This window comes from Gopherus evgoodei, chromosome 7 (assembly GCF_007399415.2).
Source record: "Gopherus evgoodei ecotype Sinaloan lineage chromosome 7, rGopEvg1_v1.p, whole genome shotgun sequence".
Classification (NCBI taxonomy): domain Eukaryota; kingdom Metazoa; phylum Chordata; order Testudines; family Testudinidae; genus Gopherus; species Gopherus evgoodei.
The window spans coordinates 12,906,328-12,931,613 of NC_044328.1; the positions used below are offsets into that span (position 1 = coordinate 12,906,328).

Sequence of the window (25,286 nt, forward strand, 5' to 3'; positions counted from 1 at the left end):
CTTTAGAAATCTCACATTGGTTCCTTCTTTGCATTTTGTCAAAGTGAAAATGTTCTTAGAACGATCATCATCTGAGACTGCCATAACAAGACATATACGGCAGAATGCAGATAAAACAGGGCAGGGGACATACAATTCTCTCCCAAGGAGTTCAGTCACAAATTTAATTAACACATTATTTTTAATGAGCGTCATTAGCATGGAAGCATGTCCTCTGGAATAGTAGCCGAAGTATGAAGGGGCATACGAATGTTTAGCATATCTGGTACATAAATACTTTGCAATGTCTGCTGCAAAAGTGCCATGTGAATGCCTGTTCTCACTTTCAGATGACATTGTAAATAAGAAGCGGGAAGCATTATGTCCCATAAATGTAAACACACGTGTTTGTTTTAGTGATTGGCTGAACAAGAAGTAGGACTGAGTGGACTTGTAGGCTGTAAAGTTTTAGATGGTTTTGGTTTTTTGAGTGCAGTTATGTAACAAAAAAAAATCTGCATTTGTAAGTTGCACTTTCACGATAAAGATATTGCACTATGGTACTTGTATGAGGTAAACTGAAAAATACTATCTTTGTTTATCATTTTTACAGCACAAATATTTATAATAAAAATAATATAAAGTGAGCACTGTACACTGTGTAATCTCTGTTGTTACTGAAATCATTGTATTTGAAAATGTAGAAAAACATCCAAAAATATTTAATATATTTCAACTGGTATTCTATTGTTTAACAGTGCCATTAAAAGTGTGATTAATCGTGATTAATTTTTTTAATTGTGACTAATTTTTTTTTAGTTCATCGCGTGAGCTAACTTCGATTAATCAACAGCCTTAATCAAATCAGTACACTCTTCCTGTGCAAGTCCTAAGTCATTATGGTAACAGATACAAACACTAGAGCACAGCTGGTAGAAATATATTTCTTGTGGGTCAATTCAAGTGATGTTCATAAGTACAAAAGTACAAATTATTATTTAAAATAAATCACCATCAAAATATTAGTTTCTGCAAGTGCATTGAACTCCCACCACATCAGCAAACTGCTGTCAGCACTGCAGTACTGCTATGCCTCACAGAGCAAAGAGTATGGACTGGTCTGTCTTTCATGGGATTTTCTAACCGTCCCTGAGCCACAGAGTCTTACTGTAGATGGGCTGGCGGGAAACGTCACAAAAAACTTATTCACTCGATATCAAAAATTTCCACTCGATTCAATTGGAAAACTTTCACTGAGTCAAAAATTGCAACATTTCAAATGATACAAACAAAGATTTTCTGTGGAAATCTTCAGACTGCTTGAAAAGGTATTTAAAAAAAAAGAACCTGACAAATTGTTTTAGCCGACTCTATGGATTTTACAGTACGGACAGGATCGAAGGTGAGATTGTCAAAGAGGGCTACAGGACCTCCCAATGAAAGTGCAAAGTTGTACAACAAGATGATGGCAGAGCTGGGAACAGAATCCAGAAATCCTAACTAACCTTAGCCAGAGGCCCACTCCCCTAATATGACATTTACAGAAAGTAAGTTCATATTCTCTGTGTATGGGGTATAAAATACACATGCAGTATTTAGCTACTCTGCTGCACGCTATTATGCTGGACATTGGGCAGTGTCCCTTCACTTGCAGAGGAGAGCTGAATATCCAACACAAACCACATTCAAGGAGCAGTAAAGAAAATGTCATAGGGAATAGGAGAGCTTTCAGGAAACTAATTCAGATGTACCAGACCAGTTGTCTATCCCTGGCTAGATCCATCTTGAGAAATACTATATCATCATGTCTGGAGCAGTACATGCTTATTGATACATAGAACATACATCTGAACGATCCCTAAAGCCTTTAGCACATGCAGAATTTGCTGTTTAACTTTTTAGTACTAAGGAGGACTGTCTGTCTCCATATTCATTAGAATTGCTGATATTAAAAAGTACCAGTTGTTCCTGTTCTGATGTGTACAACAAGTTACAACCCAAGTCAGAGAAGAAAACAAGTGTAGACTCTGCACTGTTTAATACAGATGAGGCCCAGGGAAGCTGGTTTGATTTTCATCCTGTAGGCTTTTCCATCAACTGACTGATTCATCCATCTCCTGACATTTTACAAGGCTATGAAGTGCTATGAAAATACCTGACATACTTTGCAGGACTAAGATAGCTCACTGAGACTCCTAAATGCTACATTTGTGAACACAAATGGTTGGGATCCTTCCCTCTAGAACCTCTGCAGTCCTGGTCCACACACATGGGACCATCATTTCTGCTTGAATGCACTGAAGGCTATCCCAAGAGGTTCTTCACTTGTCAGATAAGCAGTTAACTTCATTGGCACTAGGACCTGGGATATCCCAACATTAAGACCTTTTAGAAAATGGGAGAAATCACAAATAGCAGAAGGCAGCACAGCAAACCCAGCTGTATCATGTAATGATGCCTGAGTTCTCAGTCCCATCCATTTTCTAAGCCTAAGATTACATTACAACTTCAGCCATGTTTTTGTAGCCAGGTCATGACACCCACATCTGACCTGTTACAAGCAGGTTGAGCTGTGAACACGCATGAGCTTTTTGCCCAATGCAACCATGTGTCAACCTTGACTGAGCATCAACACCCACATCAATATCTAAGCGTGTCTGCATTATGGAAAAATCATAGCACCTCTGAGTTCTGGGTGGGGAGGTACCCAGAGCAGTACCAGCACATATGGGACAATGCACTCTGAAGAGTTCTACTGAAGAGTAGGGAGGAAGAAAGTCTGGCTAGTCTAGATACACCAGCATGGTTGTGGGACCCGTATGAGCAGAGAATAATATTGTTATCTCCTGAGACATTGATAAGCCAGCCAGGCCCACCGTCTTGGGTGACACATGGTTAGCAGTCACCATTACTAACCGTGCAGTAAACGTTATTCATGGGAACAGAAACCTCATTTAAAACTAACTGTAAATGAACATGTAAAAAAATGGTTAAAGTACAGATAGAGCCTGACTCATAATTGAAAAGCTGAATGAAGGACACCTTCCCTTCTCCTTCCCCATACTACAGCAACATTCCCTGGCTGGAGAGGCCTACAGGGGACTCTCTTCACGGCCCCAAAAGGCTACTCCAAGAAGAGGCATGTCATGTTGCCACTGCCCTGTGGTTCTCCTGGAGGCTGCCAGTTTATGGAGCACTGTCACTGGCAGCACAACCTCCGAAGTGACTAGGCTGGCCCTCAAAGGGTTAAGTTAAAAAATGTTTTAAAAGGACGAAGTGTTTCTCTTGTTTTGGAGATGATTAGCTCCCCTGTGATATCTTGCATCAATTCATGCTTTGGCACCTGTATGCCATAATCAATGCAACTTGTGATAAACTGCAGTCCTGGCAAGTGATGTATACAAAGGGCCCTATTCCAGTCTCACTCTCAGCACTTGTACACATCGTAGCCAGTGGAGTTACTCCTGATTTACATTAGCATAGCTGATATGGGAACCAGACTCACGTGCCTAAGCTTTCAGAATGAACGTGAGACATAGACATGTTGGCCACTACAGTCCCAGACTCATTTGTCAACTAAGAAACGGAGCCCACACCTCTGAGCAGCAGATCAGGAAGTGTTTTGTAACAGCACCGTGTCATTTTTACCTGGTACATTTCTCACAACAGAAACCACAACAATAGGGAGCGGGAGTCTAGGGCTTGATGTGTTCAAAGAACTTTGTAAATATTAATCATCAACACATTTTACTGATGAGGAGACTGGGGCACAGGCAGGTTACATGTCTGGCCCAAAGTCACGCAGCAAGCCAGCGGCAGACCTGGGATTAGAATTTAGCGCTCCCTAGTTCCTAACCTTGTGGCTCATGATTCCAGACCATGCTGCCCATGGTGTATCATTTGCAGCTCCATAATACAGCAAAACTGAAATCAGTGCACACCCCTGAATAAATACATATAGTTTGATTCTCCTTTGCACTGAGACTCCTTTGTACTGCTGGAACAGATCCCTGCTGTGAATGAGAATCTACCTCATAATGTGGTTTGGGAAAAAAAAAATGTTGACAAATGTCTGCAAATTTTAAGTTAACTCTGGAGTTTACCGGACGGGGTAAAAACTGAGATGCAGACAGGAGACCAACCACATTTGCTGCCTTAAAAAGGAACTGCAGAAACCAAAGTGAGTGTCACAGTTCACTCAGGGGCCAACGCAAAACAAGAAAAACAAAACAAAAAAACATCTCAGCCTTACCTCGAACATCACCGCTCACATCCCCATAACTATTGTACTGACCAAAGTCTGTAGATACCGGCTGTAACAGGAAGGAAAACACAGACATATAAATGCACAGTTCACATATGCATGAGTGTGCAGATATTTCTCATACAAAGGTCTTCAGCTCTCAGGTCTTGCTGCATGGTACACATTTCCATCAGAATCTAGTCAGTACGGTGGGGCAAGGCTCTTGGTAGCAGGTGGCTTTTGTTCTATTGATGTTAGTTTTAAAAGAAAGATTGATCAAATTTAGAGACCTGATGGGATTGACAGGGAAATAAAATACCCAGACTGCAGATTAACTCCACCTTCTGCTTCTCCACACTGCTGCCATCTTACCCTGTGCAGTCCATTTCTTCCATAGCCAGGGAGGGAAGAGGTTTTGGAGGCCGAGGCTTGTGAGGCTGAATGGGGACAAGAGAAAAGTCTTAATAAAAACACCAAAAATCCACTGGAAACTCAAAGTCAGAACATTTGGGGAAGTAGTTCTCAAACTGTGGATTGAGACCCCAAAATGGGTTGTAACTCTGTTTTAATGGGGTCACCAGGGCTCGTGTTAGACTTGCTGGGGCCCGGGACTGAAGCCAAAGTCCGAGCCCCACCGCGCAGGGCTGCAGCCAAAGCCCAAGGATTTCAGCCCTCACCGGTGGGACTCAGGTTGCAGCCTCCCCACTGGGGGCTGAAACCCTCGAGCTTCAGCTTTGCCCCCCACCCCAGGGCGGCAGTGTTCTGGCTTTGGCCTACCTGCCTGGGGCACTGGGGCTCGGGCTTCAATCCCCCTTCCCAGGGCCGTGTAGTAATTTTTGTTGTCAGAAGGGGGTTGTGGTGCAATGAAGTTTGAGAAACAGCATTGACTTTGGAAAGTAAACATTGAAAACATGGCTAAGTGCCAAATATGTACCCAACCACATGACTTCATTGGGAGCAGGATTCAAATGAGTAGCAATGGTTGAAACTCAACCAGTTGGGGTCTTTGGCTTGGCTAAGAATCTAGCTCCAAAGCTTATCCCAACCGTGTTAGGAAATTTTGCATGACCAGGCTACAGGTTCCAGTATTCCTGGTTTCATCTAAAATAGCAAGGAAATAGGCTCTCCTTGGTATCATGGTGCTTCTGCTTAACATCTCGGCTGATGCCAGAAAGTGCAGTGGCACAAAGGGATTTCTTTGGCTTTCAATTTTAAGCAGGTGGTCATATATGTGGTCCTCCAGTAGCACCTCTGGAGTTAACACTGTAATTCATTTTCCATTACAGGGACTTTCTTCTCTTTTCCCCACAATCAGCACCCCCCTCCACTTCCTCAGCCACCCACAAATGTTGCCCTTTCAGTCTCTGGTTTAAAGAGACATTTAAAAAAAAAATAGGAGGAGGTACAAAGGACAAGATGTTCTGGAGATAAGGGATGTCGACGAAGGCATGAATTTGTCTGACCAGCAGTCCACAGATCTCACACAAAAGGCAGAGGTGTTGCAGATTAGCACTGATGTAACAGTACAGATAGGCACGGAGAGGTCTCCATTAAGGTGACACTCTAGCCAGTGAATTTACTCATCTCTGTGAGCACTGATATTATTAGAAAGACCTCAGCCCCATGACCATGATCGGAACGCTAGCCTGGTCCTTCTCTCCCTGACCAATAGGGGCTGGCAGGGCTGTAGAGACAGCCTACTCATATAACGGGGAAAAACAGAGAGTTCTATTTTGTTGTGCAGCCATCCACTAGGATGATGGAGTAGTGGCAATGGCAGGTTCCACAGGGAGCTGCTCTTGACTTTTCTTGGCTTGGAGCAGACTTATGATGCAAGGCCCTGAGGGCAAGGAGAATGAAGTAAAACACATGAGGAATAATCCTTGGAGCTCTGAGAAGGGCACATAGGTGCCCCAGGGATAAAATAATATATTAAATATATATACAAAAAAGGCCAAACTCTTGGCTGTATCACTGACCTCCCTGTAAGCAAACATTTAAGCACAGCTGATACTTTTGCCTTTTCTCTGGAATGTAATGCATCCAATTGCAATGCTAGCTTAGATATACAGACATTGACTCGCTAGGATCCAGCACTTTGGAATGTGTTGCCCTGCTCTCTAAGGCATTGCTGATTTCCTCTTTCCCCCTCTCCCCCCGTGGGAAAGGTTAAAAGGCTATGTGAAGCTCAAGTTTAGGCAAGGTGTGTTTAGTTTGTTGTAATTTAATAAGCTAGCCCACTAGTTTGTGATAAGTGTCCGCAGTGCAGTTACCAGGGCCAAACTTTACATCACACATGCATATAAGGAGCTTTTCCTCCAAGAAGTTCCTTCTAAAATCATCAATTTAGTATTATTTCTAGATTAAACAATAAAGCAAATAGGTATAGACCAAGGTTTTCAGGAGTGAAAGCCCAGTATCCAGGCACACACACCACGTGGGCTTCCATGGACCAAACTATCTCTAACTTAGAGATAGTTTTCACCTCTGTTGCTTACATGAATTAATTGGAGAATCATAACGACTGGCTAAAAGAGGTGGCCTATCGCGAGTCTCCTTTTCCATTTCTTCTTTTAATATCAATTGCCCCAGACCTGAGTTAAGCTATAAATAGGAAGAGAAAAAAAATATATAAGCAAAATACACTGGTGGATTGGTTTATTAAAAACAGTTGAAATTGCTTATGAAAAGTCTGTCCGTGGTGCATAATGGAGGATTTTGAAGATTCGGAAATATTATTAAGATAAGGCTATAACAACCTTCATGAGCTGCTCCTCCTGTAGCTGCCGACGTCTCTGGAGCTCTTCATCTTCTTCCTCTCTGCCACTTGATCTGCGTCTCATGTCGACTCCTGCTTCCATAAAACCGTAGTACAAAGAGAGTTTTCTCATATCAGTCTCACCACACCAGAGACTTAAGGTCTACTACACGGTACAACCTAACTTAGTTTGCTAAATTAAAAAAATGCAAAGATTGCCAGTAGCTTCCAAAGCCTTTTCAAAATCCATCCTTAACCCAAAATGAACACTGAGCAAGTCCACCCACTGCCAGCACCCTTCTGGTCCCACACTATCCATAGTGTGACGCTATACTAAACAGAACATTGGTTCCCAAATTGTTTAGATTTCCTTATCAGTTTAGTCGTAGAAGCCCTTGGCAGCACTAGGCAGTCCATTCCACCTCCCCAGATATGCACATGATGTAACTAGAAATGGAGTTTGGGCTATTCCAAAACCCACTTACATAGTGATGAGGCTGGAGCTGTTTGAAGTCCCAGTTTCACCACTGCAAGATTGGAGTAGCTAAAGCTTCACATTTGCTTAGCACACGCACAAGTGAATAGAAAGGGAGCAGCAGTGGTGTTCTAGGACCTAGCACAGAGGCTTGCAATCACAACAGAGAGGGGAAGCCTAGATCACCAGTCACAGAGGCTTGACCTTAAAAGCACTGGTCCATGTACCAAAATGACTGAGAACAATTTAACCCACTCTGACAGCATGGAGGGGACTCAAAGTAGGTATGAATTACATTCAATCCACTTTGTGGCCAATTTGGACTGCCAAAGTAAAGCAAAGCAGTCGTAGTGTAAATGAGATTCAGGTTCAATGATTTTTGAGAGCATAGTCATGAATGACATGACTACAGGCAGTTTTGATGACAGCAGTAGTCTCCCTCTGCGGGCCAAATCCTGAATTCCTGACTAATCTTTCAATCCATCCTAATTCAGTCAAAGTTCTCATTACAATCAAATGGGAGTTTCTAAGTAAAAATCAAGCTCTGCAACTGAACCATTAGGATGCTTAAATTCAACACAATGTTATACAGGGAACTGTAAAATGGTGCTAGCATGGAGGTAGCTAAAAGGTGACAGAGGTTAAGATTTGTTTGCTAGACAAGCCATTTTGCTCAGTCTTTCTGTAGAGTTTTCTGCAGAATAGCAGGAATATACTTTTTTTATTTTTTAATTGTTTAGTCCAGTTTAACTCTATATGGAAAACATCAGACTCAGTAAATCAGGCAACCAACCTAAACATAAGCCTGGCCTACACTACGCGTTTAAACCAAATTTAGCAGCGTTAAATCGATTTAACCCTGCACCTGTCCACACAACGAAGCCCTTTATATCGATATAAAGGGCTCTTTAAACCGATTCGTACTCCTCCCCGACGAGGGGAGTAGCGCTGAAATCAGTATTGCCATGTCAGATTAGGGTTAGTGTGGCCGCAAATCGGTGGTATTGTCCTCCAGGCGGTATCCCACAACGCACCACTGTGACTGCTCTGGAAAGCAATCTGAACTTGGATGCACTGGCCAGACAGGAAAAGCCCCGTGAACTACTGAATTGCATTTCCTGTTTGCCCAGCATGGAGATCTGATCAGCACGGGTGGTGATGCAGTCCCAAATCCAAAAAGAGCTCCAGCATGGACCGTACAGGAGATACTGGATCTGATCGCTGTTTGGGGAGACAAATCTGTTCTATCAGAGCTCCGTAACAGAAGACAAAATGCCAAAGCATTTGAAAAAATCTCCAGGCAATGATAGACAGAGGCCACACCACAGTGCTGTGTGACAAGTGTAATGGAAAGCCAAAGAATCAAATGGACGCTCATGGAGAGAGGGAGGGGGTACTGAGGACTCCAACTATCCCACAGTTCCTGCAGTCTCCGAAAAGCATTTGCATTCTTGGCTGAGCTCCCAATGCCTGAAGGGTCAAAAACATTTTGCTGGGTGTTTCAGGGTATATGTCGTCAATTTACACCCTTCCTCTCCCCCCCCCCGAAAGAAAAGGCAAAAAAAAATTTTTCGCCTTTTTTCAATGTCATCCTATGTCTACTGCATGCTGCTGGTAGACGGGGTGCTGCAGCGCTGAACACCAGCATCCCCTTCCCGGTAGCAGACGGTACAATATGACTGCTATCCATCGTCATCATCAGCCCATGAGTGCTCCTGGCTGGCCTCGGTGAGGTCGGCCGGGAGCGCCTGAGTAAAAATGGGAATGACTCCCGGTCATTCCCGGCAGATGGTACAAAGCGGCTGGTAACCGTCCTCATCATAGCAACTAGAGGCTGAGCACTATCAGCTCCTCCCTTTCATATCTAAAGAAAAGATTCTGTACTGCCTGGACTATCATAGCAGCGGGAGGCTGCGCTCCTCTCCCCCCCTCACCCTTTAATGTCCTGCCCAGACTATCATAGCAGCTGGAGGCTTCTTCCCCCTCCTCATTTTATCTCACTAAAAAGTCAGTGTTTCTTATTCCTGCATTCTTTATTACTTCATCACACAAATGAGGGGACACTGCCATGGTAGCCCAGGAAGGTTGGGGGAGGAGGGAAGCAATGGGTGGGGTTGTTGCAGGGGCATCCCCTAGAATGGCATGCAGCTCATCATTTCTGCGGGATCTCTGGAGCTCTGATACGGAGCGGCTGTGCTCTCGGGTTCTCTAGTACACTTGCCCCATATTCTAAGCAGGACTGACTCTATTTTTAGACAAAACATAAAGAAGGGAATGACCCGGGGAGTCATTCCCATTTTTGTCCAAGCGCCCCCAGCCGACCTCAGCGAGGCCAGCCAGGAGCATCCATGACAGCAGCAGATGGTACAAAACAACTGATAACTGTCATCTCATCGCCAATTTACAATGGCAGATGGTGCAATAGGGATGGTAACCGTCAGCTACCTTGCAAAGGCAAATGAATGCTGCTGTGTAGCACTGCAGTACCACATCTGTCAGCAGCATCCAGTACACATACGGTGACAGTGACAAGGCAAAACGCTCCATGGTTGCCATGCTATGGCGTCTACCAGGGCAATCCAGGGAAAAAGGGTGCGAAATGATTGTCTGCCGTTGCTTTCACTGAGGAAGGATTGAGTAATGACATTTACCCAGAATCACCCGCGACATTGTTTTTACTTTGGGATCTCAACCCAGAATTCCAATGGGAGGGGGAAGCTGCGGGAACTATGAGATAGCTACAGGATAGCTACCCACAGTGCAACGCTCTGGACATCGACGCTAGCCTTGGTACATGGACACACACCACCGTATTAATGTGCTTAGTGTGGCCACGTACACTCGACTTTATACAATCTGTTTTACAAAACCGGTTTATGTACAATTGGAATAATCCCGTAGCGTAGACATACCCACAGACTCAAGAGTTTGTTTTTAATCATGTTAATTAATATGTAAATGATCCACTTATTGACGAGTACAGAAAAGCCCTGAATGCATTAGGGCCAATATAGTTTCTGCAGAGTCATGTTTAGTTTCTCAGGAAAAATAAAGCAACCTGAGAGCCAATGTATGAAGCAATTTATTTAAAATAGTAACAATCAAGATACAGTCCATTGGCAAGTAGGTAATAGACTGGGAGGAGGTGATGACCAAAGTGGTCAACTAGGAATCCATCACATAAATAATACATCACTTAATAAATTATCATTGTTGTTATAATGAAAGATTAAAAATACCCATGAATTGTCGATTTGATGTTACAGGTTGTGAAGTTTCAGTTGGCAGGTAGAAGCTATTTCTAGTGAATTGATTCCTTCTAAATTAGCCATTCATATTATTTGCCTCATCTCAAACCACTGAATTCCTAACTCTTGTTATGGTTCTACTAACAGCTACACGGAATGTACTGTGGAGTGTCAAACTCTTCACCCAAAACTGAAATAACCAACCTAAAGAGTTTCCTTTGTGCATCTCTGAAGAAGTAATATTTAAATTAGCTGTCTAACATCCCTCCTGGTCGGGAATCATCACAAGCACAAAGAAAAAGACAAATAAAAAAAAATGATTGTGTATGTGATTCAAAGAAAACACAATGAATGAGATTCTGCAGAGTAGTGACATGGAAAAGAAAGATAATCATTCTGTGGATACGGCGTAGATGAGAAACACAACTTTTGTGATGGTCTCATTCAGAAGGTATCTATGCAATGACTTCACAGTGCTCATCATTGCCACAGAAAAAGGTTAATGGCCAGAGAAATGACATTTTTTACAAGTATATTTACTGTTAGCATAGAACTAGAATGTGAAATAAATAATAACTGAAAGAAGTCAGGCTTCTACGATGCATTCAAGACATTGAACCACCCACAGCCAATTGCACAGTACGTATCTCCTCTATGGGAGAATGTTCATGTTAACAGTCTCAAAGTTTTTATGAGACCTGTTTTCTTTGCTATTATTATTTATAGCACAGGCATGCACAGAGGCCCCAATCAGATTCAAGACCTCAATGTGCTATGTGGTGAACAGAGAAAGACAGTTCCTGCCCCCGAGAGCTTATAGTGTCAATATTAGTCTAATTTATTTATATGTACCTCTTAGTCCATGTCACTTAGTTCATTTTTTTTTTTGCATACCTACAGCCGCAAGTGAGGGAGGACCTGGCCAGTGGTCTGTCTCAATCTTTGGTATCTCGTTGGGTGCTGGAGCATGGGCTGCTGGGAACTTGGAGGACTTGATGATATCCTCGGAGGACTTGCTCTGTGCTGCCAAAGCAGTTGCATCTAGATGGTAATCAGGGGAACTTAGCTATGTTATAGCCTACATCAGTGTCATGCTTTTCCTTACTTTGTTAATATTTCATACTCTACAGTAGTTAGTTATTAAAAGTGTATGCACTGATCTTTTGGCTTCCTAGTTTCAGCTTCTTCCCCTCATAAATGTCTTAGAATCAAATTCATGCTCTCCCCCCACTTCACAAAATACAGGATTTCACTGGAGTAGCATACTGTTAGAATGATTAGACAGACAGAGGGAACTCAGACAAATACATCAAGCAGTATTTTGCTGTATCTCCTGACGACAGCTGATCATTAATGAAGACTTCAGTGTGCTGGCTTGTCTTCCCTTTAGGAGAAGAAACCAGGAATAGTTCAGTGAAGCTACACTAATTTTAATTCCACCACATTTTAAAACATTTTCTATGCTTCTGTGAAAAATTGCAACAGTGAAGGGGTCTGCAGCAAGCAGAGAAAGGTGTTTATCACTCAAACATCTCTGCTGCATCTAGTAACTCATTCATGTTCAGCAACAAAAAAGTGAGCTTGAGTTTAGTAACAAATGTTAAATTCTGTTCAGATCAACTCAGCAGGGAGATAGTCTTCAGAAATGAAATTTACCATGGTACTATACAGTATTTAAAAAAAATTCATCAGGAATTCCAGAGTCTTATCTCAGTAGTGTGGCACAAATCTAGAATTCAAATCTGGACCAAAAAGTCTTTTTAAATGATCATATAATGCAGGGATGTGCATTGTGGTTTTTATTTGTTGACCTTCGACCAAATAAAAAACAAATGGAGTGTTTTACTTTGTATTAAAAACACCCTGGTTACTTCCTAAAATGCAAAGTATCAGCCTCAGTCAAGTCATTTTCTTTTTGAACGTCAAATTAGAAGATGATCCCTGGACCTACTTTCACTGAAAGACGTCTGCTAAGACAACCAACTAGGAAGCCGAGGCAGATGTTTTTCAATAACGGATTCATTGAATTTTAATGTTTATGGCTTTAGTCTGAGATTGTCAAAGCAACATAAGGAATTGAAATGTCCTTATTCCCATTACAATTAACAGGAATTTCACATCCAAATCCTTTGGGCTGTTTTGAAAATATCTGCCTTAATGTGTACCGAGACTGTTGGCAATTTTAAGACAGGGAAGGTTCTATGCATGAACATAGAGAAATCGGGGGAAGCTGGTCAGGGTGATAACAAAAGCATGACTTCAAACAGTACTTACATATAAGAATTGGTGAGGTCAGCGGTTAAACATTCACATGTTAATGAGAGGATGAGAAGACACATTAAAACCATAACCCCCCCCAAATAATATTAAGGACATTTTAAAAATGAGAATATGGTTTAAAATATTTTTTTTAAAAAGAGGCTCAATCTGCAGTAATGGGACTCTGGTTTCTAATCTAGGTCTTTGTATTTTTTCCTCCTTGTGTGCTCAGTTGCTCTCTATTAGCTGCTCATCTAAAACTTATGATTCTGTCCCTCTGTTATCTAATTCTACACAGAAACTATACTGGTTGGTGCAGGATCTCCACAGGCAAATGCAAGAATTCCCTCAGGAAGTATAGCTACATGTGCTTTACCCCCATAAAAAAGCCTTTTCCTATTAAACACTCTATATTCACAGCAGAAGGCAACAGTGAATGAATTCAGTAACCATGTTCCATAGCATCAGGCAGTGGCAAATCAGTTGGCTGGTCCCATCTTTATTATTATTATGAGGAATGCTAAAACAATGGGCAGCTTGGAAAGAGGTTTAAAGTAGCAGTGAAACTGAATACTGGAAAAACAAATACATTTTCCTATCCAAGCTGCTCCACTGACTTTGACAGTCAAATCAGTCTCCCCAGAGATACACTGCATATAACACTTTCAACAATTCTACTCGTTCTTAGCTCTTTTAGCAAATTTGCATTTGGAATACTGGGCTGCCAATAAAAATCTCCATCTTTACGGGGGAAGCAAAGAGTTGTACTTTGTTTGCTGGAAACAAAGGCTGAGACCCTCCTGTTGAAAAATCAGTCTTACCATGATGAATTCCTGTGGGAAAAGGTACGGTACCTAAATCATGTTAAAGACACAAGGTGAAATTCTAGTCTCATATAAATAAACGGGAGTTTTATCATCAACTTCACTGAGGCCAAGATTCCACTCATTCTTTTTACCTGGCAATTTGTCCAATAAAAGCTGTTTTTAAATGCATATTTCCAATTTGTAATGTGTATGTGAAACACTGGGTGTTTTCTGCTATGCTGTACAAATGTTTAGTTGAGCAGATGCTCCTACTAAGAAAATACAGAGAGGAAAGAGGGTTTACCATGTTGTTTATAGATGGGTGGTTTCCTGTAAATGTTGATGCCTTGATCTGTGGAATTAAAAAAGTAGAAATGTGTGAATATGGGGAAGACTTCAGCTATGAATAAAAGAGAAACCCCAGCACCAAACCAAGAGACACACTAAACCAAGGAGTTAGCCCAGGAAGAAGCCAGAAAGCTAACTCTAGCATTACATATAGCTGGATTACTCGAGAAAATACTAGAACAGGTGAAAAGTCACAGACATGTGGTATGAAATCTTTTGCCATTTATTTTGCAACATGTTGATGCATCTAAGTCACGAGCCATTCATTTTAAATATTTAGAAGTTTATTAGTAACATAAAGGTTATAGAAGAAATGCAAGCAAAGGAGATATTTTGATGATGACTATGCAAGCAATTTGGGGACAGCAATCCCAAATGACTACATTCTGGAAAATTGTGCTTCAGCAATAGCAGCTTAATTTCCTCTCCAACTGATGAGTTGGACAGAGCATAGAGAGCAATGCAGTGAACCTACAATTCACATTAAAACCTACTGACCATGCAGTCTAGTCTGCCATTTTGAAGAACAGCCAACTATTGTACTGCACTGGGCCAGAGAGATGCTCCATGCAATGCTAACTAATGTAGTGCAAATACCGAACCACAACATGGGCAGATTAAAAACATTTCTATGTGACAAATATTGTACAGCATATCATCATTATGCATTAGATTTTAACTGCAAACCCCAGAACTCTTGCAAAGTATTTCTATGGCAACATCTTCCAAGAACTGGGAATTTTTTTTTTAAAATAGATGCTGATTTAGTAACAAGCAAAGGTTCATTCTAAAAAAACTTACAAGTTCTTCACAAAAACAACACGTAAGGTGATCCAAAATTAATGCTACAGTGAAAAACCAAGTATCAGAATCCCATTATGCATAATGAGTTCTATAAGGGGCTGAAAATCTGCACTGCAAAATTTTTTTTTTCTACTGTATAATATAGATTGTGGTTACATTAGTACAACTATCACAGAAAATGTTTAGAAGCATACAATGCACATCATGGGTCCAATGAAAGTGCTAAAGGAGACAACTTTATCTTTGACTTCAAGGAAAGGAACCTTACATATCTATGAAAATTAAAGTAAATCCTATCTGACAACGCCCTACATCACTGACTAAACTAGACAAATTCAGAACACAGAGACACAGAGGCTTTTTTTTGTTCCTGCTAGTGGACCACTGTCTCTACTTGAATAACATATCTGTAAACGCTACCAGGGTATTTAAGTCATGTGATAGATTCCCACCTGCCTACACTGGAAAGTTATAAATACAGATTTTCCCTCATCTAAATACAGGAACAGGAAACTTTTCCACAGTGGAAAAGTGGTAAATTTGACTTAAAACAGTCTGTCCCTTGTAAACAGGGCATGGTGACTTTATGTATCCTTGTATGGGAAGTCAAGTTATTGTACAAAAACAAAAAAAGATTTTTTCTCATCCAGTTTAAAAAAAACAAAACCCCAAACCTAACTTGGAATGGTCTTGCTCAAGATAAAGCAAGTCAGGAGTTGCCTTTATCAGATATGAAAATCACGAGCATGCTTAGATTTAACCGCTCTTGCTGGAGAGCATCAGAACTGCTCCAGGCCCCCTTTGTCTCTCACATACACTATACACTAGTATAGGTCAGGAGTAACTCTTCCAAGCATGGCTCATAGCTTGGGGAAGTGAGAAGGATCAGGCCCTAAATGGTCAGCTCACTGTCTATGGACTAACACTGAACCACAACCCATTTCTAATGCTGAACCACAGGGCAAGATAAAGCCACAATCCATCCCTCCACACTTGCTAAACACAAGACTCCTCTCAGCAAGGTCGGGAGCAGGTCCCTGTGAGTCAGAACACTGTGCACATATCAAGTAAACCAGCATGAAATAATGGAGACAAGACAGAGGTGACAAAGGCTACATTCTACACTGTGACAGGACACCAAGACACAGAGTGCCAGCTCCTACCTGGAACATGGAAATGTTTAGGGGCCTGAACGTAAGTTGGAGTTAGAGGGCGGCTGTCTGGCCGATAAGGGACAGGGGAGTTCCGACCGCTGGACGGCTCATTGCCTCCAATGAGAAGAATGGAGAAAACAAAATGAGAAAAGGGAGAGCAATAAAGCAGCAAGCATAATAAAAACCCAACCAAAAAACGGTGAACTCAAAAACTCCAGGGAGGAAGAGAGGTTTAAAGCAGAACTAAAAAACAAACAATATTCAACAGACTTGACTAGCACTGAATGACTTTGTTTTTCAATATTCCTGCAGAGACAGAGATTCACGTTCAGACTGCACTTGAGTTTTAAGCAGCTCACATTCATTCTGACGGCATGCATGTTGGAGCTGTGTGTTGGCAGCCTGGTGGTTAGATGGGCAGGACGGGAGAGTGGAATGGAAGGTTATTTGGCCATGGTTCAGAGGTTGACAGTTTTGGTTATAAGTCACAGGCACGTGGTATAGTAGTTGATATGCAAACCCAAAATGAAATTGGTTTCCAAGCATGTAGAAGCAGATGTTGGCAGCTGGAATACAATTCCCTAAATTAAAGGAGCACAGACATTAGAGAAGGAAAAGAGCTGTTATGTCACCTAGGCCATTTCAGAGCATTGTTCCCCACAAATCTATCAGCTTAGCCATATAGGAGTTAAAATTCTTAAACTTATACAACTTATTCTTCATTATACAAGTGTTCTGACTGGAACATTCCTTCCCCTCCTGCAGATCCACCATGTTAACTCAGGCACCCTGAAGGTTGCTGAAATGAGCCAGAGACATGACTGCCTTTACTTGTGCTTAAGGAAGTCATTTGCATTCTTTATGACTTATTTATGCACATGATGAACTGATGCACAAACACTGTATTTGGGCATGATTTGCATGCACAAAATTTGTCCATACAAATGCATGTGCAGACTAGTATATGTACCACTATGATCGTTTGGCCCTGTCTTGCTACACAGTCCCCAAATGTGCTGTGCCATCAGATGTTCCATGTGCTGTGGTTCTTCTATTTTAAGTTCAATGTTGCTGAGTACTGTTCAGCCAATGCCTAATTTGGAAAACTACATATCAGCTAGGAGTAGCAGAATGCATGGTTATTTAAAGTGATATGATTATCTGTGTGTGGCAATTCAAGGACATAATGTGTTCTGAAGTCACACTCTGTGGAATATATCATTTTGGTTATGTTGGCTTCTGATAGAAACTTCTATTAGAACATTATAAACTTTTCATTAAGATCAGTGTTCTGTAGACTGCCACCCCCACTGTAAATCTCAACACATAGCTAATTTGACATATTTTAAACTTGAATGCAGACATGTCATTCCCTCTTCCTGTTCCCACTGGGTGGGAGCAGTCGTGCATTTAGCAAGAAAAACATTTCATGAGAAAGGATAATCAGAAGAGACTTCTTGAACTATGCAGTCCTGCAGCAAGCAGAGAAGCAAGTTTAAAATGAAGCTTGCAATCCACACCTTGCTGTCAAGTGGTACATTTTACCTGCTGAATGTTGATGACAACATGGCATCAAGGTGGGACATGGCCGACTTTCATATCGTCATCACCATTTTGACAGATGAGAAAACTGATATATAGCGAAGTGACTGGAGTAAAGCCACTGGAAACTAGTATTCAAGCCAGGGTTGGGAGTTCTGGTTCTCACTATCAATCCTGTGCTCAGGCCACTAGTTCACACCTCTTTTCTCTGTGCATGGAAGAACCTTGGAGATCATTGACTGCCGTGTTTGGAGTAAGGCTGAGGGTGGCTTTGCAAGAATGTGAATGTGTTAGTGCCTCTATAAATAATTAGCTGTTCTGTAAATAACCTGAAGAATCCAATCTACACCCCTTTTTATATTCACTAGAAATTAGTAAGCACAATCACATTGATTAAACTGTGCTGGATAACCCCATGTCTAGGAACCCAGATGATGTAACTAATAAGTTATAGAACAGACCCTAAGGATAGAGTAACTTGAATTGAGCCAGGTCTCCCTGCACTTGTCGCTTCACAGATATTTCCATTCTATTTCACTCTCGGAGGTTCCTCTGTAATGTCTTCCCAGTGACACCTGTTGCTAGTGAGGAATAATACTTCTGTGGATAGAAGGAAAAGCCTAACCACTATTGCAGAGAATGGTACACTTCACAGCACTTCTGTACCAGAGCCTTGTAGTGCTGCGTAAAAGCTTCATATACTGTTATAGCAGCAACCGCTATTTGAGAAAGTGGAGTTCTGTGTTACAACAGATCATTTACTCTCAAGAACCTGGTTATATGGTCACATTTGCTGAGAAGAGTTATACAGAATTACAGCTTGATTTGCTGAGAGACTTAGACCATGATGGCTCTTAAGAAAAAAGGGTTTATGAACACTAGTATTTTAGAAAGAAGAGCACCAGTAGGTACAACACATACATTATACTGGCTCTGCATCATATATGTGATATATGATGTGATTCAGAGTGAAAAGGAAGAAAGAATTTCTAGGCAAATAAAACTGTTTTCTGACACAGCATTTGCCCTAAATCTTTACATATTGCTTTGAATAGTGTCCATAAATGGTTATGTGTAGTGAGGCGGTCTGGCCTCCCTCTGACCCAGAGGGGGAGGCACCACCACCTGTGCCCAGGTAGGTGGAGCCAGACCAGACTTGTCCCTCCCGCTGGAAGTGGGAAGGCGGGAGAGGAAGTATAAAAGGCGGAGCCTCTAGCTCAGTTGGGGCTGAGACACCGAGGGAGACAGATGCATCCTGCTCGCTGCAGGCTGCTGAGACAAGTAGTGGCCTGTTCCTAGAGGAATCTGTGTTCACAAGGGAGCTGCCAGGACTGCCATTGCCTATCTACCCCGAGGAGGCTGAGGACACCCATGGAGCCAAGGTACCGAATGTAGGGGTAGTAGGAAGTAGCCCAGGGACAGCAGACCACAGTCCAGCTGTGTTGCTGCCTGAACCCAGGTCAGTGTGTTGCAGCTGGATTCCCCGCTGACTCAGTGGCAGAACACACTGCTTCTATTAGGGCCCTGGGCTGGGACCCCTCAGACCCCACTATAGGCCAGGAAGCCTTTGTTAGCCTACCATCCGCCAGAGCTAGGATGCTAGATTATTCACTGCTCTGCCCTGCCTGAGGGTTAAGTTCTCAGATAGTTTGGTGTCTCACTCACCCTGAGGGTCTGGGTCCCTGAACTATCCACTGCTCTGTCCTGCCTGAGGGCCAGAGCCCATAGACTGCTCGTTAGTCTGCCGTGCCTGACGGCCAGAGCACTATAGACTGAGATTCAACCTGTTACTCAAGGAGTTAATAGAGTAGCCTCTAGCTATTATCTTTGGAAAGTCATGGGAGACAGGAGAGATTCCAGAAGACTGGAAAAGGGCAAATATAGTGCCCATGTATAAAAAGGGAAATAAAAACAACCCATGAAACTACAGACCAGTTAGTTTAACTTCTGTACCAGGGAAGATAATGGAGCAAGTAATAAAAGAAATCATCTGCAAACACTTGGAAGGTGGTAAGGTGATAGGGAATAGCCAGCATGGATTTGTAAAGAACAAGTCGTGGAGACCAATCTGATAGCTTTCTTTGATAGGATAACGAGTCTTGTGGATAAGGGAGAAGCGGTGGATGTGGTATACCTAGACTTTAGTAAGGCATTTGATACAGTCTCGCATCCTTTATCCTTATCGATAAACTAGGCATATATAATTTAGATGGGGCTACTATAAGGTGGGTGCATAACTGGCTGGATAACCGTACTCAGAGAGTAGTTATTAATGGCTCCTAATCCTGCTGGAAAGGTATAACAAGTGGGGTTCCGCAGGGGTCTGTTTTGGGACCGGCTCTGTTCAATATCTTCATCAACGACTTAGATGTTGGCATAGAAAGTAAGCTTATTAAGTTTGCAGACGATACAAAACTGGGAGGGATTGCAACTGCTTTGGAGGACAGGGTCAAAATTCAAAATGATCTGGACAAATTGGAGAAATGGTCTGAGGTAAACAGGATGAAGTTCAATAAAGACAAATACAGAGTGCTCCACTTAAGAAGGAACAATCAGTTTCACACATACAGAATGGGAAGAGACTTTCTAGGAAGGAGTATGGCAGAAAGATATCTAGGGGTCATAGTGGACCACAGGCTAAATGAGTCAACAGTGTGATACTGTTGCAAAAAAAGCAAAAGTGATTCTGGGATGCATTAACAGGTGTATTGTAAACAAGATACAAGAAGTAATTCTTCCACTCTACTTTGAGCTGGTTAGGCCTCAACTGGAGTACTGTGTCCAGTTCTGGGCACCGCATTTCAAGAAAGATGTGGAGAAATTGGAGAGGGTCCAGAGAAGAGCAACAAGAATGATTAAAGGTCTTGAGAACATGACCTACGAAGGAAGGCTGAAAGAACTGGGTTTATTTAGTTTGGAAAAGAGAAGACTGAGAGCAGACATGATAGCAGTTTTCAGGTATCTAATAGGGTGTCATCAGGAGGAGGGAGAAAACTTGTTCACCTTAGCCTCTAATGATAGAACAAGAAGCAATGGGCTTAAACTGCAGCAAGGGAGATTTAGGTTGGACATTAGGAAAAAGTTCCTAACTGTCAGGGTAGTTAAACACTGGAATAAATTGCCTAGGGAGGTTGTGGAATCTCCATCTCTGGAGATATTTAAGAGTAGGTTAGATAAATGTCTATCAGGGATGGTCTAGACAGTATTTGGTCCTGCCATGAGGGCAGGGGACTGGACTCGATGACCTCTCGAGGTCCCTTCCAGTCCTAGAGTCTATGAGTCTGTTAGAATGGTCGGGACGCTAACACCTGGTCTCCTAATTCCCCCTGATAATAGGCAGCAATTTGGTGATGTAGTGAAGCAGTCTGGCCAACCTCCCACCCAGACGGTAATGGATGACTGCAACACCACTACATTAAGTCTATTGCCATTTAACATCTCGCTAGACAGCAATGGAAAATTTGTTAATTCAGCACTTGAGTTTAAAGAAAAACATGCAGATTTTGAGATGGTGAGAAAAAAGCCATCACATCCACCCAGCATGCATGAGGATAATCACATGTGTGAGACATGACATACCTATGTAGAATGAAGCTGCAAGGAAGACGGGGAAAAAAAAGTGTAAACACAGCCCGGTAAAAAATAAGGATGAAATGAGAACATAATGGATTAACAGAAATGGAAGGTGGTCCTTATCAGCTCTGAGACCCAAGCCATGATAGTGACCTCAATCTGAGGGTCTACTGGGGAACATCTTTTCCAGACATGCAGGACATCATCTGAACATCATCATGAACGTGGGTCATTCTTTCAGCAAAATTAAATTACTTTTCTCCTCACGCCAAACATACCAGGGGCTCCTTGCTGAGGAGAATGTCTTTGAATTGGATAAATGAAATCAGCCGTGAAATTCAACTAAAAAGGAGAACATGTTTATGATGGAATGGGAAAACCCAGCAGTAGCCAGTGAAATCTATAGTGTGCTTCATTTTCAAAACCTCTAGGACAGGGGTCCTCAACCCCAACAGGTATCAGGGGTCATGCAACCAAATGGGAGAAGGGTGCTCAAATAGAAAGCCACTGCACTAGGGAATGCTGCTTCAGGAAGCAAGTGTTCCTTATCATGATACTTCCAGAGTAACATACATAATGGACATCAAAGAGAATTCTGGGGTGAGAGTTGTCTCTATGGTCTGTCTTTGGAATATAAGGAAAAAGCGTGCATATGAGTGTGTATATATGTGTAAAAATGGACTTATTCCCCTGCTCCTTCATCCACCCTATGACCCATGGCTGGTGTGCAGCCATTATGTGTATGCTTGTAGTTTGTGATTCCTTACATGTTTGCAAAGGAACATGTCTCCTATTGTCTCAAAGATAAACCTGTGTTGTGGCATTTTGTAAACTTCCAAAGCAGTGCAGCAGTTCTAGTTATGTAGCCACAAAGCACACTAGAGCCCTTCAGGGAATGGCTACACTGAAGAAAAATATGTGTTCTTAACTCGGGTTAGCTTACTCACGTTAGAATAGCAGTGAAGACACAGCAACTCAGCTTCTAACTCAGATTAGCAGCTTAAATTCAAGCCCACTAGGGAGCCTGGGCTGGAACTCAAGCATCGTCACTATTTTAACCCAAGTTAGCTAACCTGAGCTAAGAAAACACCTTTCTTTTGGAGGTGTAGCCATACCCTCAGTTTGCCAGCACTGAAGGAAACAAACCCCTAGGAATATGAACTCTAACGGGCAGGGGATGAGGAGAAAATTGGAAGTGGTTTTAATTTATATAAATCATTGGGATGTGGCAGTCTGGGAAGTGGAATTCAGAGACCTTTCCCTTCTCTTAAATCTTTCCATCTGTTCCCTTTCGCTAACTAATCCTCCTCCTAAGCTCAAGTAATCTGATGCTTCAGGAATCAGCTGATCACCATTTAGAGTCAGGAAAAACTTTTGTATAATATTGAATGAGTTTGGTCCCTTGTGCCGAGCATTAGCCCCACCTAGGGTGACCAGCTGTCCTGATTGTATAGGGACAGTCCTGATTTTGGGGTCTTTCTTATATAGGTTCCTATTACCCCCCACCCCCGTCCCAATTTTTCACACTTGCTGTCTGGTCACCCTAGTCCCACTCAGAGGCATCACTGACTAAATGGCAATCTGTATATGCCTTTCTTGTGCAGATTCCCTATCCTCCTGCTGCCCTCTGTCTTGTTTACCGCTGCTACTTTCTTTGCTTGCAAGGCTGGCTTGCAGCCAGCAGTCTAGGAATCCCACGCCTGGCTCATAGCTCAGTGCATTCTGGGATGCCTATGACCAAAGAAGCCCCACTTCAGACAGCTCCAGATCTTTATGGTGACTGCCACATGACTTACATGCAGAAATAGAGCCAAGCTCACAGAACCAGGCACAGCCTAACAAATACACAGCCACATCCAGATCCTGGTCAAGTTATAACTGAGTCTCTGCTTCTCTGAATAACCACTGCACTGACATGCCAGGACAACTCCTGCCAGTTTGCAGCCCTCCTCAGGCTGTGGTGAGCCACCGTTCACCAATTTGTAAGGATTTCTGGCTTCTACTTCCTATGTGGAGCAGAAAGCCAGGAAATTGAGCCAAAGCATAGCTTTCTTCCAGGGTAGGGCTGTTAGAGCATTCAATGTCTGATGCAGCCTGTGAGCACTGGAGTCAGTACCATACATGCAGGCATTTGGGAATGGTGCGCTGAGTGACACTGAGGTTGTGTGTATGTGGCCTCATGTGGTAACACAGGCCTAAAGTCACCACTACAGTGCCAGGCACATTTTGGGAGGGCAGGTGATCTCTCACACAATGATGCTTCTAAGCTTAGAGGCCCAGCTTACCCATGATCCTGCTGGGGCTCTGGAATGCTCTTGAAGAGCTCTGAAAAATTCTAGGCAGAGGGGGCAAAGTTCTGGCCCCATTCCAGTCAATGGGAACTTTCTATTGACTATAATGGGATCAAGGTTTTGCCTATGGACGTGTGCTTGTATATGCTGCATAGCTAAAGCAGCAAACCTCTTTCCCCAGTGCAGACACAGTTATATTGGCATAAAAGTGCTTATACCAGTATAGCTTATTGTAGTTTGGCAAAACAAAATACATCGTACCAGTATAAAGTGCCTTATATTCATATAACTGTGTCAACACTAGAGCTTTTACTGGTATAACTAGGTCACTCCTTCACGACAGTTAAGCTTTAAATGTCGACCAGGCCTAAGTGAGTTTATGTTGGTATAATGCACACATGATGAGTGCTAACAAACAGGAAGGTGGACTTTAAAGAAGAGAAAAAGTACACCTTCTTCTGACTCTTCAGCATATAAAATACATCAATTTAGATTTCCTTACACAATAGAGAGAAGGTGGGTGTGGTAATATCTTTTATTGAATCTACTTCTGTTGGTGAGAGAGACTTTCAAGCTTACAGGACCTGAGGAAGAGCTCTGTGTAAGCTCTTTAACCAACAGAAGTCGCTCCAATAAAAAGACATTACCTCACCCACCTTGTCTCTGTAACATCCTGGGACCAATGTAGCTATGACAACAGCCCTTACAGATTGGTAGGTAGGACAGAGAGTCTGACCCAGTGCATGGGAATTCACTTTACATCTCACCTTGAATTTGGCCAAGTGTATCTATCATTTCAAAGCATCCCCGGACAGGATTGCAATGCCAATTTGGGAGTGTCTGAGGGTTTTTTGGTCCCTGAATTATATCTGAATGTGAAGCATAGTGGTCAAATGCAGCTATTCTCCACCATCTTCCCTGAAAAGGAGACACCTGGGATAGACAAGACACCTTATGTGGCTACATATTCATGGCGTTCTCACTAGACCCTATGAAGCCAATGCCAGCTCCCTTGTGCTCTGTTACACAGATCTGTAAGAAAGGTACTTGGACACAGAGGAATGACAATGGGAAGGGAGAGTACAGAATCTAATATGGATACCCAGCCCTATCCCATCACTGGCTAACAAAAAGCTCAGATATAAATATGGAATAGCGAGCAGCATGTACCATATGATGCACTATAACCCAACACATTTTGAATGTCAAAGAAATGTAAAAAAAACCATACCGTGCAAACTATATAATCTCTCCTTATAACACTATGTACACACGTACAATCGTACAATACATAGCATATAGAGAGATTGCACATGCCCCCAGATTCTATTTAATGAAGAAATGTCTGTCATCATGAGCCTTTCACAGCCTCAGCCAATGAGTGCTGTGAGTTAGGGATCAAAAGGGATAATTTGCATCGTTCATTTAACCCCTATTATGAATCCTTGCTTGTCTGATGCTTGGATATCTTCATTTTAGCACTTTGTGTGCCCAATTACATGCCAACCAATTGGAACACAGCTTGCAAATGTAAAGCGTTATATCTTTGTTAGCCTCTTAAGTAAAATAACCTGCATATGCAGATTATTGTAGGTTAATCATGTGCAGTACAGTATATCAGGCCTACTTCTCTCTTCACTTATGCTGGCTTTGCAGTAATGTAACTCCATTGACTTCAGTGAATTTACACTGGTGGGGCAGGAAAATCAGGCCCACTACAAAGTAGAATTCAGTACCTTGATCTTTGTAAATAATTTTGTACCCTTTTCCCCAGGATCTAAGTACTGAGGTTGGGTTGAACCCTTG

At 42.3% G+C, this 25,286-nt stretch overlaps 1 protein-coding gene and 1 long non-coding RNA gene across 19 annotated transcripts in view; one reads left to right on the plus strand and one right to left on the minus strand.

Moving 5' to 3' along the window:
• ABLIM1 (actin binding LIM protein 1) overlaps positions 1–25,286 on the minus strand; it is a 315,920-nt gene that overhangs the window by 16,019 nt on the left and 274,615 nt on the right. For 7 of the 18 annotated variants that reach the window (XM_030569044.1, XM_030569053.1, XM_030569046.1 and 4 more), the window contains 8 exons: positions 21,196–21,210; positions 16,084–16,188; positions 14,073–14,120; positions 11,598–11,744; positions 6,982–7,073; positions 6,721–6,826; positions 4,595–4,659; positions 4,232–4,292 (listed from right to left, as the gene is read on the minus strand). In XM_030569044.1, the coding sequence (XP_030424904.1) occupies positions 4,232–4,292; positions 4,595–4,659; positions 6,721–6,826; positions 6,982–7,073; positions 11,598–11,744; positions 14,073–14,120; positions 16,084–16,188; positions 21,196–21,210 (639 nt within the window). The remainder of the gene's footprint in view (positions 1–4,231; positions 4,293–4,594; positions 4,660–6,720; positions 6,827–6,981; positions 7,074–11,597; positions 11,745–14,072; positions 14,121–16,083; positions 16,189–21,195; positions 21,211–25,286) is intronic. The other 11 variants (XM_030569042.1, XM_030569050.1, XM_030569054.1 and 8 more) reach the window with 7 other exon arrangements.
• Positions 4,708–24,157, plus strand: LOC115654592. Its single transcript, XR_004001211.1, has 3 exons — positions 4,708–4,719; positions 18,272–18,278; positions 24,087–24,157. It is a non-coding gene; the product is annotated as an uncharacterized LOC115654592 (long non-coding RNA).